Source organism: Fistularia commersonii, chromosome 5 (genome assembly GCF_037954325.1).
Source record: "Fistularia commersonii isolate RoL2024-O1a breed Wild chromosome 5, RoL_Fcom_v1.0, whole genome shotgun sequence".
Lineage (NCBI taxonomy): Eukaryota > Metazoa > Chordata > Actinopteri > Syngnathiformes > Fistulariidae > Fistularia > Fistularia commersonii.
In genome coordinates this window covers 21626124-21643275 of record NC_141288.1, presented here as the reverse complement: position 1 = coordinate 21643275, position 17152 = coordinate 21626124, and the positions used below count along the sequence as shown (strand labels likewise).

At 57.2% G+C, this 17152-nt stretch overlaps 1 protein-coding gene across 1 annotated transcript in view; it reads left to right on the top strand.

Moving 5' to 3' along the window:
- LOC147234358 (protein O-mannosyl-transferase TMTC2-like) overlaps positions 1 to 15230 on the top strand; it is a 44469-nt gene extending 29239 nt beyond the window's left edge. The window contains exons 5-12 of the mRNA XM_086147337.1: positions 679 to 764; positions 1839 to 2023; positions 2198 to 2276; positions 3639 to 3760; positions 7096 to 7177; positions 9437 to 9551; positions 12001 to 12064; positions 13969 to 15230. Coding sequence (XP_086003463.1) covers positions 679 to 764; positions 1839 to 2023; positions 2198 to 2276; positions 3639 to 3760; positions 7096 to 7177; positions 9437 to 9551; positions 12001 to 12064; positions 13969 to 14163 — 928 coding nt within the window. The 3' untranslated portion in view covers positions 14164 to 15230. The remainder of the gene's footprint in view (positions 1 to 678; positions 765 to 1838; positions 2024 to 2197; positions 2277 to 3638; positions 3761 to 7095; positions 7178 to 9436; positions 9552 to 12000; positions 12065 to 13968) is intronic.
- Positions 15231 to 17152: the final 1922 nt, after the last annotated feature.

The window sequence follows — 17152 nt, the reverse complement described above, 5'->3', positions numbered from 1 at the left end:
ACGCTTTTCAGGATCCTGACGTGAAGGAGCTCCGATTCATGCCGTCCGTCAGCTGGAATCCCGTTGGGAGCCAGCAAAAGGCAGGAGGGGGCGGGGAGACAGCCGGAGAGCGGAGGAGGTATAAAAACAGACGGTGATGGGCAGGAAGAGCTCAAAGCAAAGCAAAAATAGATAGGATACAGCAGGAGGCGAGGCGCGATGCAAGACCGCCGCAATAAATAACTTTAGTGTGTCTCCGGTGGCTCTTTGTGCCTTCTGCTACTGATTTCATTAGTTGCAGCGAGCAGCGTCCTGGAGAGAACACTAAGCTACTTCCAATCCTGCAGAGCAAAGAGTCCAAAGGTGCCAAAACCTCACAGCAGTTTCCCCTCATGCTGACACAGATTCTTTTTCCCTCCCCCTTCCACGGTTCGCTCTCAAGTTACAGGTGTCAGGAAGCTGGCAGAGCAACACAGGGAGAGAAGGGAAGGGAAGGGAAGGGAAGGGAAGGGAAGCGAAGGGAACGGGGCTTTGGGGCTTTGTGCTCCCCTTCAGTGCACGTGCCTCTTGTCTCTGACAGATGTCGGCCTCAACGGCGCTGAGCGTCGGTATCTGAAGCCCCTCACTTGTCACAGGTTTGAGGGGAATCTGTTGATTCTCCCGCTCGCTCACGTTCTGCATGTGCTTTGTGTCTTGCAGGGGTCTGCTGCTGCAGGAGAACGACAGGTTTTCCGAGGCGCTGCAGTACTACAAACTGGCCATCGGGAGTCGGCCCACGCTTGCGTGTAAGCCAAGCTGAGTTAAGCTAAGCTAAGCTAAGCTAGGAGGGTGTTGTGCTGCCGCATGACGTGTTGAATGTAAGCGGCGGGCCGGTTGCGGTCTCGCCGTCACGCCTCGCTTTTAAACGTGGCGTCTCAGTCGGAGGGTCGCGTCCGAGCGCCGGCCGAGGCCCGGAGCTGCTCGCGGAGAGACGCCGCACCATCCGGTGACTTTCGCTGGACTTCGGCTCCGTTCGCGGACGGCGTTTATGAGACAGAAAGGGAAACGGGGGATGGTTTCCAGATTCTCCAGTCAGTCAGTTGGCCAGATGCCCTCAGGCTCCTCCTGTCAGCGCTTTTCCATCTGCTTCGGCCGCTCATTTGTAACGTTCGCTTCTCGCCGCCGCCGGCCGGCAAGAGACGTAGAAGGAAAAACTAAAAACCAGACCGAACCTCAGCCGCTCGGACTTCGCGGTGTCAGGAATAGTTTAGTTTTCTTGGAGGTTGAGGGACAGGTAGTGCTGAAACACCTGGATCGCACAATCCAACTTTCAGTTTGCAGGAGTGTGACTTGCACCTCCTTTAAGCCATATTGTGACACCGTTTGGCCGGCGAGCGTGAGACGGCAGCAGAGGCTCCAGGTCGCCAATGACTCTTAACATCCTCCAATTAATGGAGACTGACGTGGACGGAGCGAGTCAGGAAATGAAAGCTCTTTCCAGGGAGACGAGGCAGGCGTCCAGCTCAGACAGCTAATATCCACCTCGCAGTTTTGGACGGAGATCTGCAGAAATGAAATTATAATACTTATGGATGACTATTGGATTTATGGCTGGCGGCGGTTTCCTGTGTGCGTTCTGCGCACGGATGGGAAAAAGAATATATTTTATTTAAACACTGTCAAAACTACTCTTTATGTAATTGATCAAGGGGGAAAGCTAAAATAAACTTGGGGTCCAAAAGGCCGAGCCGGCGGCGCTCCCACCCGGGCGGGAAGCCGCCGCTGGCGTCGTCTGGATTCCCGAGCTCCTCGGAGCGAGGCGGCGGGCGCCTCCCCGTCGTGGCCGAATAAAGGGACCGGTTTGCTCTTCGTCCCCCCAGCGGCCTACCTGAACACGGGGATCATCCTCATGAACCAGGGCAGCCCGGAAGAGGCCAAACGCACCTTCCTGACTTGTGCCAAGATCCCGGACGAGAACCTGAAGGACCCGCACACCCACAAGAGCTCCGTCACCAGCTGCCTGTACAACCTGGGGAAACTGCTGCACGAGCAGGGCCGGCAGGAGGTTGGTACGACTTTCGGGACGCCGTCCGACAGCGGGGGCGGCTTTGTCCGGGCCTCGTGTTTCTGGCAAAGCCCGCTCTTCTGGGTGGAGTCGGCGGCCTCGCCGGGACCGAGGCGTTTCACGGAGAGTAAAACAAAAGGCTGCGGCGTTAACCTCCCTGTCTGTGCCCGGCAGGAGGCCCTGTCCATGTACAAGGAGGCGGTGCAGAAGATGCCCCGGCACTTTGCGCCTCACAGCCTCTTCAACATGATGGGTGAGTCTGGATGCACCACCTCCGGAGGCGGGAAGGCCGTCCTCCGGCGAGGTGGCCGCCGCCCGCGGCCTCGAATGACAAGAATGGCTCCGGGGTCGCTCCATAAACTCCGGGTCGGACCCGGCTCGGGTCGCGCCGGTCAATCCCCGCGTCCGATCCCCCCGCGGATACCCCCCGCTCCTCGGTTCCTACGTGAGGTTGAAATGAAATTCCTCGACGGGACACGGATTCTCTGCCAAACACAACAGAAAGCAGAAAACGCCGTCCACCTGCTGGCCTCCAGCTCTGCGCAGGCTCGCTGTCCTCTGACGAGGATTGCAGCTAATCCTTTAATAAATCACATCCCCGTGTTTGTTATGCCGAAGCTAATTACATTAGTGGGAGCTCATCCTGCCAGCAGAGTTAAGATCTAGAGGAAGTGTCTGCAATAAATCAGACGGTCTGAGCGGGAAGGGGAAGTGTGTTTGGTCAGGTGGACGGACGGACGGACGGACGGGTCGAGGTCACAGACGTTGCTGGAGCTGATGTCAGCAGCAGGATCAGAGAGAGGGCTTTATCTTTGCAGGTTGAAGCCCAGGGAAGGACGCGGCGTTGACGGAGCCACGAGGGGCTGGCAGAGCGGATGGCGGTCAGTAGGTCGCTCAGACGTCGGGAGAAATCCTTTGCTTTAAAACGGCTAAACTCAAAGAAAACAACTGAGGTAATAGTTGTCTCTGCCAGAAGGTTGCTCATCCCTCGCTCGGTGAAGCTGCCGGGAAAATGGCCTTTAGGTTGACAAACAAGTTTCGCCCAATAAATGATGCCGGTCTCTGAGCCGCCGAGGTTCCTCCCAGCGGGTCGCCTGGACCTGCCAGGAGTTTCACGCCGTCTTCTCTCACAGCAACCCGAGTCCTGGCTCCCTCCGCCCATGAACCTCCTCTCTGGTCCTGCGAGGAGTTTGATAGTCGACGAACGTCGAATTCTGACCCGAGTGTCGTCTTTTCAGGGGCTCGAAGGGGTTCAGGTGGATCTGCAGGCCGACGTCTCTGGTTTGTAGAGGGCGACGGCGACCTTTGTGTCCAAACTCAAGTATTTCCACTCGTGGTCGGGCCACGGCGGGTCCAGGGTACGGCCCACGCATGAAGATCCTCGCCACGTGTACTCATGGGCGAGGCTCCGAGGGAGCCGGGTCCATCGTGGAGGTCATGTTGAGGAGGCTTGTGCGGGAGCTCGGCGGTTCTCTACGTTCGGTCGAAGTCCTCGGCGACGTGTTCCAAGGAAGCGCCGCACGTGCTGCGCTTCGGCGGCGGCGCCCCGAGCTGAGCGCCCGGTAACTTCTCTGAAGACCCAGTGACGGCGTTCCTCTCCCGTGTTCCTCCGCAGGAGAAGCTTACATGAGACTGAACAAGCCGGAGGAGGCCGGCCACTGGTACCGCGAGTCCCTCAGGTCCAAGCCCGACCACATCCCTGCACACCTCACCTACGGGAAGCTGCTGTCCATCACGGTAAGTCACGGGTTCCCGTGGACCCATTTTTCTCTGTGTTCCAGCTGCCGGAAGCGGCGTTTCGCGTCCGCGGCGCCTCCGCAGTGCCTCCTCGGTGATGCCTGTCCGTGGCGTGTCCGGCCCGTTCCACTGGGCCTCCATCTCAAGGCTCCCCAGACCAGAACCAGAAACGGGAACCCTTAAAAACATGGCGAGAGAAAGTAAATTCTGCAAGAAGTCCTTGAATCCCAAGTTTCCAGGCGTGAAGCCGCCGGCGCCGACGCATCGGCTTTAGGGGGCGGCGCCCACCGAGCAGGAACCTTTCTTCGGTGGGAGATCAATTATCAGATATTTAAATTGAGGCCGATGGCTGCGCGGCGCTTGCAGCCTCCATAAAACTTCCTGCGTCCGGGGAAAGTTCCTGCCGCTCAAGTCCAACAATGGCAGGGATTGTTATGGCGGAATTCCTGAGCGAGCGAAAATGAACGTCGGCCGAGGCGACAACGGATTGATGGATGGCGCGTTCAGTGACTCAGTGCAACATTAGACGGCAGATCGGAATCTGCGGCTCCAAAGGTTCACGCCGGACTCCTGCTGCTCCCCGATCACTTGTCATCTGCAGGGAGGCTGAGGAACTGAAAGTGTCGGGTTTCTGGTGGAGCTCTGAAACCCAAAGGCCGGGATTAAAGAAAATATCCTGACGGAAAGGTTATGATATCGGGCTTTTCTGGACGAACCCGATATGACTTTGTTCCGGGCCGGAAGCCGGAGAACCTCAGGAACGCCGTCTGACGGAACACCAAGGTCAGAGACGGGGAGGTCGGTCCGATCGGCCGGTCCAAGATCTCGCCAGGTTCTTGTCGCCGTGGTGCGAGTGTCGGAGGTTTACACCCCCCGGTTCCCTCGCACTCCCACAGCTTGTTGTTTTTCGATCCGCGGAACGACGACATCCTTCCCGTTCTCCCGACAGGAAAACACTCGGCCTCTGATGTGACAACAGATGTGTTCACAGCTGAGTCCAGTTTGGAGCTGGGAGGCGTCCTCCACAACCCCTGGAGAGATATCTGACCTCCTTCCTTCCACTGCCTCCAGGGCCGAGGACAGACACAGCAAAGCTGCAGCGAGCGAGCGAGCGAGCGCTGGCTGACACACACTCACACACACACACACACACACACACACACACACACACACACACACACACACACACACACACACCCCATGCAGCTGCAGCCCTCCGGGGCTCCGGGTCTTGGTTTCGCTGGTTTTCCATTTTCAGGCGGTAGATATGCAGATCTGCAGATACGAGCACACCGAGAGGACGGGACGAAAGGACCGGTTCAGCCGGGAGTCGCCGGGCGGCCCGACATCTGCTGAGCTCCCTCGGGCTCGTGGCTTCAGATGCAAGGAGGACCGCGGGTCGGAGAGGCCCCCCTCTTCTGCGGGGCTTAAGGAACAGGAGATTGGATGGACCCCGGACAGCGGGCCGGTGGACGGGCTTATAACGCAATTACCCGGCTTCCTTATTGAATCACTCCATCAGCTCCGCTTCTGGCCGCGCAGACGTGGAGAGAAGAGGTCAAACCCGAGTCTCGCACCGAAGTTCACCCCGTTCTGCGCCGGAAGGCTGTTCTCACTCCGTTTCTCCTGCTTCAGAGGTCTTTCCGTCCGCTGCCGGGAGCGGAGCGTCAGCGTGACCGCAGGGCCGTGGCGTCCTGAATCCGTGGCGTCCTGAATCCCCCTTGGAAGGAGCTCCTGGCAGCTCCTCAAGGCTCTGAAGACTCTCCTCCACCACTTTCCCGCCGCCGCCCGGAGCCGACAGAGACACGGAGAGTTGAGCGCAGAAGCCGGTCGGTTCACCGGTAATATTCGACGGCTGCCGTCCGGAGAAAGCACCAGAGCCCACGCGGTTCGAGGGTGGAGACGGACACGCAGAGCTTCCTCTCAACCGTAGATGAACGAGAGGAAGGAAATCCTCCACCCGCCGCGCCTTCTGAAGTCCTGATGGGTGGAGGAGCCGTCCGGGCCTCAAACCCTCTCCTTCATGGAGAGCAGCAGGATCCAGGCTGCCCTGAGGCTCTTCCTGCCCGTGGAGAAGGAATGGAGATACTGAGCGGGTGCAGGCCAGCAGTAGTTCCCAGGTGAAGACCACCTTCCTCCCGCCCTGATGAGCACGTTCATGTGACCGCTGAAGATGTCAGGAAGGACATCCAGCTTAGGCCCGGGATGCAAGCAGGAGGAGAGGAAGGAGATCACAAAGAAATCCCTTTCTTTGGTCAAACAAGGTGACACATCATCTGCATCCATGGACGGTCCCTGAGAAGGTGCGGCCAGCGAGCGGAGCAGTCGAGGCTCGGCGTCCTGCTCAACCAGACCCGGGCAGGGCGGGTTAGACCTGGACACGCCAGGAGGAGCTCAGGAATGGAAGCAGAGAGTTTCCAGGAGCGCAGAAGATCCGGCTCGGCCGGTTTCCTCCGTCTCTATCTCTACCTTCCCGAGCTCCTCCGGTGAAGGTTGTCACCTCCACTCCCGACGGTCTCGCTTTTGCTTCCGAAGAGGAGAAACATCCTGATGGATGACGTCCGGCGCCGACAGAAGCTCCTCCTCTTTGCCTCCAAGTGTCCTGTGATGGATAATGACTGTCCTGTAAAACCCCGTAACGGTTCCCATCACCTTCAGTTCTCCTCCAGGTTCTGTCTGGTGTCCGCCGGCCTCAGCCGGTCCGCTGGATGTCGGGGCCCGATGTTCCCGGGACCACGTGAGCCCTGGTGTTCTCCCAGCAAATCTCCGCGGTCTCCATGGACCGACCGGAGAGACGGGGCTGAAAAGTAATAGATTACTTTACATGCAAATCCAGCCGTGACATTTCTGACATCCCATCACGTGCTCCGCGAGGTTCTCCTCCCGACCCTCCGTGCCTGAAGACGCCCTCGTCCGGCCGGGCCACGGTTTCTCTTTAACCGTCCCCATCATGATGATCTTCATCTCTGTCCTCTTCATCCAGATGTTCCCTCAGACCAGCTTCTACATCAGGCTTGTTCGGGCCGCACTGATACGCTGATACCTCGGTCCTGTTACGTCCCCAGAGCCCCGGACGTTCCACGAAGCGAAGCGGTCATTCTGTCATGACTTGATCGTGGCGTTCCTTCTCAGGGTGACGAGTGTTTGTAAAGGCGCCTGGCGGTGGCGATGGCGCTCTCGGGGTTCCTTCTTCTGCTGCTGCTGCACATTTTCGGAAACATTTGCCCCGAAACCTGCCGCGCGCCGCGGAGAATGTATTTGTGTTCACTTCCTGTCTCAACAACCTTCTGGGCGTATGCGGTACCAGCGGTCGACGTTCTGCGCTCTCGTTCCAGGGCCAGAAGAGCGAGGCCGAGAAGTTCTACCTGCGAGCCATCCAGCTGGACCCGACCAAGGGGAACTGCTACATGCACTACGGTGAGAAGACGTCGGTCCGAGTAGAAAGGGTCGGCGTGCTAACGAGCCAGTTGCGGAGCGGCGAGTCGGGTCGTCCTCCTTCCACGTCTCCAGACGCCGGAGAACCCGAGCGTGTGACGACGCCGGGAGCGCTCTCTGGTTCCACTCCAAATAATAACTCACGGCGTGGAGGCTTCTGGTCTCCGGACGTCAGAGTGTAACAGACAGTGAAAATATAACCTCACGTCTCTTCGGTCCAACTCACACAGGCGTGGACGTCCAAACCGCCACCACAACCTTCTCGTCGGGGTTTCCTTCTCTTTCCCGAACCCTGGGCTTCGCCTCAGTAAAGACCCACACAATTAGACCGCCGTGTCTGAGCTGAGGGCCGGACTCTGCTGCGGCGTGGACGCGAGGACGCCCTTCTGCGACGCCTCTGAATCTGGCCCTGTGATTGGTCCGGGGGAAACCCAGCCGATCGCAGCCCAGAGCTGGAAGAGCCTTGTAGAGGACGCCATGTCTGATCCAACATGGCGGACATGAAGGAGGCGCGTCCATTCGCCCTCCACAAGCAGCAGCTTTACACTCTGTTCTTCCATGTTCTCTCACTCTGTGCTGGAGCAGTGTGAGCTTTCACAGATGGCACAAAAAAAACACACAGTGTGTGTGTGTGTGTGTGTGTGTGTGTGTGTGTGTTGCTTTTATCTGAGCGAGCAGAGGCGGTCAGACTGCACTGTTTACTATTCATAAAGCAGAGCGACGCGCCGCCACGCTCTGCTGCTAATGCGTGCTGATCTTTCACCTGAGCATGTCCGTCATCTCCCGGGGATCCAGGAGAAGCGGCGGTGGCGTCGACTCCCCGTCCGCCGCCATTCCTGCCGCACGTAGACGTTTCCCGCTCAGATGTCTCTGCCTTACAGTTACAGGTGTTTATTTGGGCCCGTCCTCTGCCTTATCACACATCTGGATGCTTTTTTCCTTCCTTAGTTGATTGGATGAGCTAGTGTGTGTGTGTGTGTGTGTGTGTGTGTGTGTGTGTGTGTGTGTGTGTGTGTGTGTGACTTGTGATGGATATCTCATTGACGGATGCACACTCTTGAGTCACCCAGATGAATGTGAGGAAGTCGGGACACGAGGTTAAAGTAAATATCAGATGTAAGACAAGGCCCTCAGAGGCTGCAGGCTCTTTCCTGCTATTGTTCACGCTTGCAAGGGTCCAGCACGTCCGTGGTCACCGGCCCATCAGCGGCTGCCTATTTTAGGTATCAGGGTCACCTCTGCTGGTGCATCCTCCTCTTCTTCTTCCTCCTCTTCCTCTTCCTCCTCCTCCTCCCTCGCTCTGAGCTCACTGGCGTCGCCGTCCTCGAGCACAAAGCCCTTCTTGTCGGTCCAATCCGGCCCCGGCGTTCCTGGGCCGGCCCACGGAACCGACAGTGAAACTTCCTAATCCAATATGGTGTTATTCAATAAGACGGCGATATTATCTGGGATTAGTTGGAGGAATTCCGAAGGAAATAGAAGCACTTTGCTGGAATAATAAGGAAGAACATCAGAGAGGAGCTGCCAGGAGAGGCTTTCAGGTCCCTGTGCAGAGTTACACCCTGATTCGCCGCTCGGCGGAGCAGCTCCGGGCGAGCGGCGAGACCAGCCAGGCCCACGGGACCGTCTGCCATCCGTCTGCCGTCCATCCGTCTGCCGTCCGTCCGTCTGCCGTCCATCCGTCCATGCGACCGTCCCTCCATCCCTCCATCTTTTCCATGAAGCCATGCGTGCTCTGACTGCTGGCCCTTTCATTTGGACGTCCGGAAACACGTCGACCCAACGCCATTTTCTAAACAACCACCGAATAATCAGCTAATCATGTTGAAAACAGAAGTGACCTGAACACACACAGACACACACACACAGACACACACACACACACACACACACACACATGCAGAGGTTTCAGCAGGACCATCTGGGCCTGGTGTGATCCATGTCCTCTGGTCTGGCCTTGTGGACGCAGCAGGCGTCTGTTCTCCCAGCAGGTGCCGTGTGAAGGATCTCAGGCTGGTTAGTGCTCTCAGATGTTCTGGAGGAAAGGGGCCATCTTCTCCACAGCCCTCCTCTCCTCTCCTCTCCTTTCTTCTCATCTTTCCCGCCGCCTCCGTTCATCTTCTCTGTCCTCGCTTCTTCTCCCCTCCCTTCCCTTTCTGCTGGTTTGATGGTACGCCTGTGGAGCTCGGCCCCAGAGGACCTTCTGTCCAACCTAAGCACCTTCTCCGTCCGTCTCCGCAGGTCAGTTCCTCCTGGAGCAGTCTCGTCTGGGCGAGGCGGCGGAGATGGCGGAGCGGGCGGCGGAGCTGGACGGCTCGGAGTTCGACGTGGTCTTCAGCGCGGCTCACATGCTCAGGTTGGAGAAGCCGCCCCTCCTCAGCCCTGGAGGCCAGCCGGCCGCTTCGGTTTGAAACATCTGCTAGGTCTCCTCAACAAAGGGTCATCGGACGGTGGGTCTCCGCCCCGGTGGGTCTCGGCCCCGGGTGTGCAGAACCCCACCCAGAACCGCCGGGGAACAAGGAACCCACCGGCCGTTGTTAAGCTATAACTAGAAGCCGTGATGTTCTCCAGCTGAGAGCAGAAGTCCGACTGCAGCTGAAGAGCGGTAGATGTTCTGTGGAAACGGCTTCCGCGTCGGTCGTTGTCGGTCTCCTCTAAAATCACCGGGACCCAGAGAAGCCGTCCGAGATGCTCCTGAGCTGGCCCGCACGTCCCGCTGTAGATTAGAGGTCTTAAAAAAGTGGCCCAGGGGCTTGAAATGTTCTTCATCCCGAGGAACCGGAGGAACTCTTGGAGCCGCGTGCTGTGTTGGCCAGATGCTGCTCATATCTGGAAATGTCATCAGCGCTCCTCAGCGTCCGTGCACAGGCGGCGGCGCCCGGGATCCGTGGAAACGCATCTTCTCAGGGTTTGGCCCGGTTCGGCTTGGAGGCCGGAGGCTCCGCTGAAGACGTGGATCATCACTCGGGCTCCTCTGATGACGCACCTGGAGACATAAATCCACATGGATGAGGACTAGGATTGGATGGCTCTCACCCAGTGTGACACACACACACACACACATGCACACACACACATGTCACCAGGTGGATTTAAGGCTGAAGCGAAAACACATTATCTGTCCGTGAAACATCTGCGACCAGGGGCTGCCCGGAGCTCGTGCTACGAGGTGGACGTGAGAAGAAACCCGCCGCCTTGAGTGGATTTCATATTGGAAAGTATTTGTTACCATGGCAACACAAGTCACCTTCAGCAGGTACGCCGGCTGGGTGTCAAAGCCTGAATTACAGCGTCGGGCAGTTTATGGCTTCAGCCCATTCTTACAAATGAAATACAACACATGCATTTTTATATGGACACACGCGCACGCACGCACGCACGCACGCACACACATACACACACACACACACATACACACACACCCAAAGCCGTAACGCCGCAGTTCTCATTAATGATGATACAAGCAGTGCACGGGGGAAGGAGGAAGTGAGGAAGTGAGGAATCAGGAATGAGGAAAGGCCAGAGGCAGGAGCAGAGCTGAGATGTTTCCTCATGAATAAAGCATCAGTTCATGAGCAAACAGACGCCGTGGTTTCAGGTTCAACGTTCGGAGCGATTAAGAATTACAAGCCGACGACTTCATGTGGAGAAACGTCAAGAACCTCTCGAAAGGAACGTCTGAGCGAGCCTCTCCTGGAGGCGGGACCGGCGATGACGTGGTCCAAGATCAAGACCAGACTCACAAGATGACCTACAGGAGCCCAGCATCTCCTGAGGAGCAGCCATTCCATGGCTCGGCGTCCAGCAGGGAGGTGGCGGGAAGGATCTATCGCTGCTGATACCGCTCGCGCTAACAGCCACATGCTAACAGCCATGCGCTAACAGCCACGTGCTAACAGCCACACGCTAACAGCCACGTGCTAACAGCCGACCCGATCCAGTCGTAGCTTTGATATTCAGAAATAATGGCGGACACGTGGAGAGACGCCGCAGGAGATCAAACCACGCCACCCTGCCTCCCGCCAGCCTGACCAATGAGAAGCTCTGGAGAAGCTCTGAGGCTGATGGTGGACCAGGATAGGAAGAGCAGGAGGAGATGTGAGTCGCAGGACGTCCCTCGGTCGAGTGAACCTACGGGGCTGCGAGAACGCTAACTATTAGCTTTCTCAGCCCGTGGTGAAAGGAAATACCCGTCCGTCTGCTCGTGGTCCGTTCTGCTGCTGGAGCCAGAGACCTTCATCTGACCTGCTCCTCGCGGTCCTTCTTCTGACGAGGCGTTTCAACACGCCTCATGAAGCGGTCCACATGTCCGAGTGTTTCTGCTAACTCACTGCGACGTCCGTTGGCTCCGTCATGAAAGCTCTGCTTGAGGCTCCAGCGCCCGAGGAACCTCGGGACGGACTTCCAATCCCAGCTGTTAAAGGACGGCTGAAGCGAGAAGAAGATGCTCCTCACCTGGTGTGGGTGTGGGCGCCGTGAGGAACAGGACGTTCAATACAATGACAGTACCTTCTGCAGAAAGACAGCAGTCAATATGTAGCATTCATGTATTCATGTGCTGTGTGGGAGTGACAGGGTGAATGGGTGGGGGCTCAGTATGTGGCTCTGTGATTGGTCCAGAGAGATGGATGATGGATGGATGGATGGATGGATTGATGGATGGATGGATGGACAGATGGATGGATGGATGGATGAAGGTCCTGGCGCTGAGGCTCAGCGGGTGCAAAGGTCGACACCAGCAGTTGTGAATTTGTGATGAAGGTTGTTGAGCCTCATTCATGTGTTCATGCTCTCCTCCACCGCAGGCAGGCCGGCCTCAACCAGGCTGCCGAGAGGCTCTACCAGCAGGCCGCCGCCCTGCGACCACAGGTCAGTACCACACACACACACACACACACACACACACACACACACACACCTGCTGGAGGAGGAGGGGGGTTGAGTTTGAACTGGAAGGAGAAGCAGCTTCAGGGTCGGAACCAGGCTGTTTGGAAGGATGAAGAGCAGAGTTTCTGATTGTGTGTGTGTGTGGGTGTGTGTGTGTGTGCGTGTGTGTGTGTGACATTTGTTAACCCTCCATTGTTGCTTTAACTCCTTGGACCTCGTGCTGGGTGGAGCACCAGCTACAACCTTCTGGCAGCAGAAGGTCCTGGCTTGGGTTCCCACAGGGTTCCTTCCTGTGTGGAGCCTCCATGTTCTCCCCAGGTCTCAGCCGGGTTCCTCCAGGTTCTCCGGGTTCCTCCTGCCGTCCAAAAATATGATGGCGGTTCAGCGGAGACCCTGCGGATGTTGGAGGTCTCCAGGGTGAGCCCGCCTCTCGTCCAATCACAGCAGGGATAGGCTCTGCCCCCTCGACCGCAGCGCTGGCGTTATAGGAAGGAATCAATGAGCGAAAGAACGAGACCTCCTCCTCTGGGCTCGTCTTCTCGCTTGTCTGCTGCCCTCGCGTGAGATGTTTCCTCCTCACGTCCACCGGATGAATGATTGACGGCCTCTCTTGAATCCCCTTCATGAAAGATTCATGTCCGTCGCCGAGAGCCAATCATCACGCGGCTCTTTGGCCGCTCCTCCGTTCCCACGCCGCCGGGCAAAAGGTCATTTCTGAAAATACACCGTTGCCCGGAGCCTCTGGGCGGAGGAGCCACGCCTTCGTCCCCTGAACTGCTGAACTTCACGAGACCGAGGCGCTTTTAGAAAGTGCAGGATACGGAGGTTTGCAGAAGGTCGGCGTCTCCGTCCGTCCAATCAGAGGGAGCGAGTTCGAACGGACCGCCTTCGCTTCTCGGTGGAGCTCCGGTTCCACATTTGTGAGTCGGAAAGTAACGGTGCCATAAAACTCACCCACTGATTTCTTCTGCAAATAGTTGTGACCCACCGGCCCTGGTGAACACCAGGTGACCTTCTCATGGTGACCTTTACCAGGTGACAGAACAAGCCCCGCCCCGAGGTGGAGGCCCAAGGGGTGGAATATCAGTGTCAGAATGTTCATGTTGGAGGAAAGAACAGCTGTGAAATAGCTGCCAAGCAGCTGAACATCTGTCACGCTGTGAGGAGGAGGAGGAGGAGGAGGAGGAGGAGGAAGAGGAGGAGGAGGAGGAGGAGGAGGAAGAGGAAGAGGAAGAGGAAGAGGAGGAGGAGGAGGAGGAGGAGGAGGAAGAGGAAGAGAAGAGGAAGAGGAGGAAAAGGAAGAGGAGGAGGAGGAGGAGGAGGAGGAGGAAGAGGAGGAGGAAGAGGAGGAGGAAGAGGAAGAGGAAGAGGAGGAAGAGGAAGAAAAGGAAGAGGAAGAGGAGGAAGAGGAAGAAGAGGGAGTTCTGGTCTGGAGGGTGTTTGTTAATGGCGACTCGCAGGAAGTCCGGCCCGTGACCTGGATTCTGGTGATTCCCATCACCTGCAGGCAGAGGAGGGACCTTCTGGCTTGTGGTCCTGCAGCCGTCAGGACGGCGGAAGCAGCGCGTTCAGGGGGAATCAGTCCGCCGGCGCGTTCCTTCACCGTGTCGCTTCAGCCCGGCTGACGGTTCTCACGTCTTCCCACGTCCAGCGGGCCGGACGGAGGCGTGGAGAAGTTGTCGTGGAGGTCGGAGGTCGTCGGGGGTCGTCCCCCCCGGAGGCCTCCTGCGGTCGCTTTCACGGTGAATCGGTTGACGAAGCGCTCCGACCGCCGTCCCTTCGCGTCTCTCCGGGTCACATTGGCTTCACGTCACATTCTTCTGCGTTTCACGGAGGTGTTTCCGCCGATCCGTTCCTTCTCTGATGTTTGACCTCCTGGTCCGCAGCACGCGGCGGCTCTGATGAACCTGGGCGCCATCCTGCACCTGAACGGGAAGCTGCCCGAGGCCGAGGCCAACTACCTGCGCGCCCTGCGGCTCAAACCCGACGACGCCATCACCCGGTCCAACCTGCGCAAGCTCTGGAACATCATGGAGAGGCAGGGGCTCCGGGCCGAGAGCCGGCAGAGGGACGACCTTTGACCTCCTGCGATGCGACGGCGGCGAGGAAGGACGCCCCGTGGACTGGGAGGTCCGGAGAAGCAGCTTCTGCCTTCCGAGCGTTACGTCCGATGGCCGCTAAAATCCTGGGATCAGATCTCTGATCTGATTGGACCGGCTGTCGCCAAGGTGATGAAAACTGTTTTTATTTGAAAGCCCACAAATGTTGCGGAGCCGGAACCAAACGCCCAAGAGCTTCCAGACCCGGCGGAGGTTTGGTCCCCCGACCGGGACGAATGTTGACCGGCTAGGAAGCCGATCGGCGGACTGAACTTTTTAAAAGTTTGCAGTGATCCTGAAGCTGCGTGCGGATGAGGCTTCGGCGTCTTCGGCTCCGAGAAGGACGTCATCTCCGAATCGCGACGCCGGAGCTTCTCGTTTTGTAGATACCTGTTTTTAGTGGAACGTGTATTTGGTGACTTCTTAAGGGAGCAGGCGGGAGGAGGGGCAAGGTGGCCGCCGGCCATGCTAAGCTAACTAGCGGGAGGCGGCTGAGAGCAGGGTTGGGACGACGGGGGTCTCCCAGAAGAAGGCTGACTTTCACTCATGAGATGATGATGTGATGTCGGGAACCTCAGGTGGAACTCCTGCAGCACCTTCAAGCCTTCAGAGCAGAAGAAGCAGCGCCGCGGCTCGACCTTCACGCTTCCCAGGCTGAGCAGGACCTCTGCTCCCACGCCTGTGTGTGTGTGTGTGTCTTTGTGTGTGTGTGTGTGTGTGTGTGTGTGTGTTTGAGTGTTTGAGTGTTGTCTTCCTCGTGTCAAATGTGATCAAAAGATCCACCTTAATTTATTAGTGCCATTCTGGTGGTCTTGCTGTGAAACGGGTCCTGGTCCGGGTCCTGGTCCTTGTCCAGGTCCAGGTCCAGGTCCAGGTCCAGGTCCAGGTCCGCTCACAGCCGGGCGGTGGGCTGCGTCGAGTGTCCCCCCCCTGCCGACCAGGGTAGACGTCCTCCTCCTCTGTTGCTGAAGTGATGGAAGCTGGAGATGAAGGTGTTTTGTAAAGAGCCTTTTTTCCAGAATAAACGCCGGCTTTGCTCGCCGACTGTCCAGATGTCCTTCATCATTCATTCAAGTCTGCCTGGATTTAATTGCCCTCCTGATCACCTGGAGTGAACGGGCCTCTGTAACGAAGAGTCCGAGGCAACTTACCGCGTTGTGTTTATGGTCTCGGAGCTCATCGGCCTTCATCGGGCCGACACGGCGTGTGTGTGTGTGTGTGTGAGACGGCTCGTCCTCGTCTTACGCGGCAGACGTGCGAGGCTCCGAGTCCGGACGAGGCGGCGTCTCCATGGAACATCTGTTTGGACTGCGGGAGGAACCCCGGCAGACACGGGACAGCTTCAGGTCACGGGCTAACTGAGGGGGGTATCTGACCCCGGATGGATCAGCGAATCCCCCGATAACAAGTTGGACCCGTCTGTGCCGTCGTCATGGCGACCCAGAAGGGAGACGTCCTTCCCGCCTCCCGGCTCCGCGCTCGGCCTGACCGTCGCTGAGCACGTCTGGAAGCTGCCCAGGAGTCCACATCTGGAAGTGTGCTGGAGCTCTGATTGGGAATAATAATCAGCCCGGGTTCTGCTCGGCACGCCGACCAAGGTAAACACACACACACACACACACACACACATATATATACACACACACAAACACACACACTCTTGAAGGTCGTGGGTCTGCGGGTGATGTTTGAGAGCCGGCAGAAAGTTAGTGTGCATGTTTGCAGAGAAGCTCCTCTGACAACGAAGAGACCTTCGATGAAACTCAAGGTCCTTAAAAAAGTGAGATGCTGTAGATAAAGTCCCGCCTGCGCTCGTTGGCGGCGACGGCCGCAGGAGCTGAGCAGCATCTGAGGAACCGGACGCAGCTTCTCTGAGAAGATGAGATGAGATGAGAACAACTTTATTTATCCCAAAGGAAATTGTTGTGCCAGAGTTTCAAGTAAAAAACATAACCGTAATAGACATGTTTAAACCGGGGGTTTAACATCTCACAACCACTGGATCTCACAACCACGACATCTCCCCGGGACTGTCTGTGTGCTGCTGCTGGACTTACCCCCTGTGGGACGCTGGACCGGCTGAAGGTTGCAACCATCGTGAGTAACCACCACTGCTGCCTTGGTACGGCTCACCTGGACAATCCCCTGCAAGCTACAAAACTGCCAGGGGAAGCTAGCCGGGGACCGGGCCGGCTGGCCGGCCTCTTGAAACTCCGGATCCCGCCGGTGACCTGAGCAGAATGGCTGGCTAGCCGGCCGGCCAACCTCTCGAAACTTCCGGATCCCGACGACGCCTAGCAAGACGGCATTTCCATCGGCCGAAATCTTCTCGCGCCTCCTGCTCCACCATCTCTCCCTCCACCAAAACTCCATCTCCGACATCCAGCTCCAGCACTTGCCTCCTCACAGCAGCGCGACACTCAGCTGCACACCGGCGAAGCTCCTCCGGCTCGTCCCTGGACTGGCGCTCATCGCCACACTCTGCAATTATGGACTTCTTCCCAATAATTCTGTGTATGTTCTGTTTCTTCTGTTTTTTACTTGCGAAGTGTCTTTGAGTGTTATGAAAAGCGCTATACAAATCTTATGTATTATTATTATCATTAATAGTAGAAAGGAGGAAGAATAAGAAATACAATGAAATATGAATTGTCTTAACTGTTAACTGTAACTACAAAAACAAAGAACTACAAAGATCAGCACGTCAGGCTTCCTGCGACGCTGCCTTCTTGTTTTCTCTGCCATATTTGCCTTTTTCTGGACTTTCTTGGATCATGTTTCTACTTCAGCTGATATTCAGACGCTTTGCACAGATAACGTCGGTATTTTTATAAAAGCCTCGCGGAGCCGTGGCCGTACGTGACCGTTTGTCCGATGACATCATGCGGGAGAGTTAGCGGGGAAACGCCGGCTCGGCTCGTCCTCTGCGGGAAACTATTTCATCGGAGGAAGAGCAACGTGATTCGAGCGA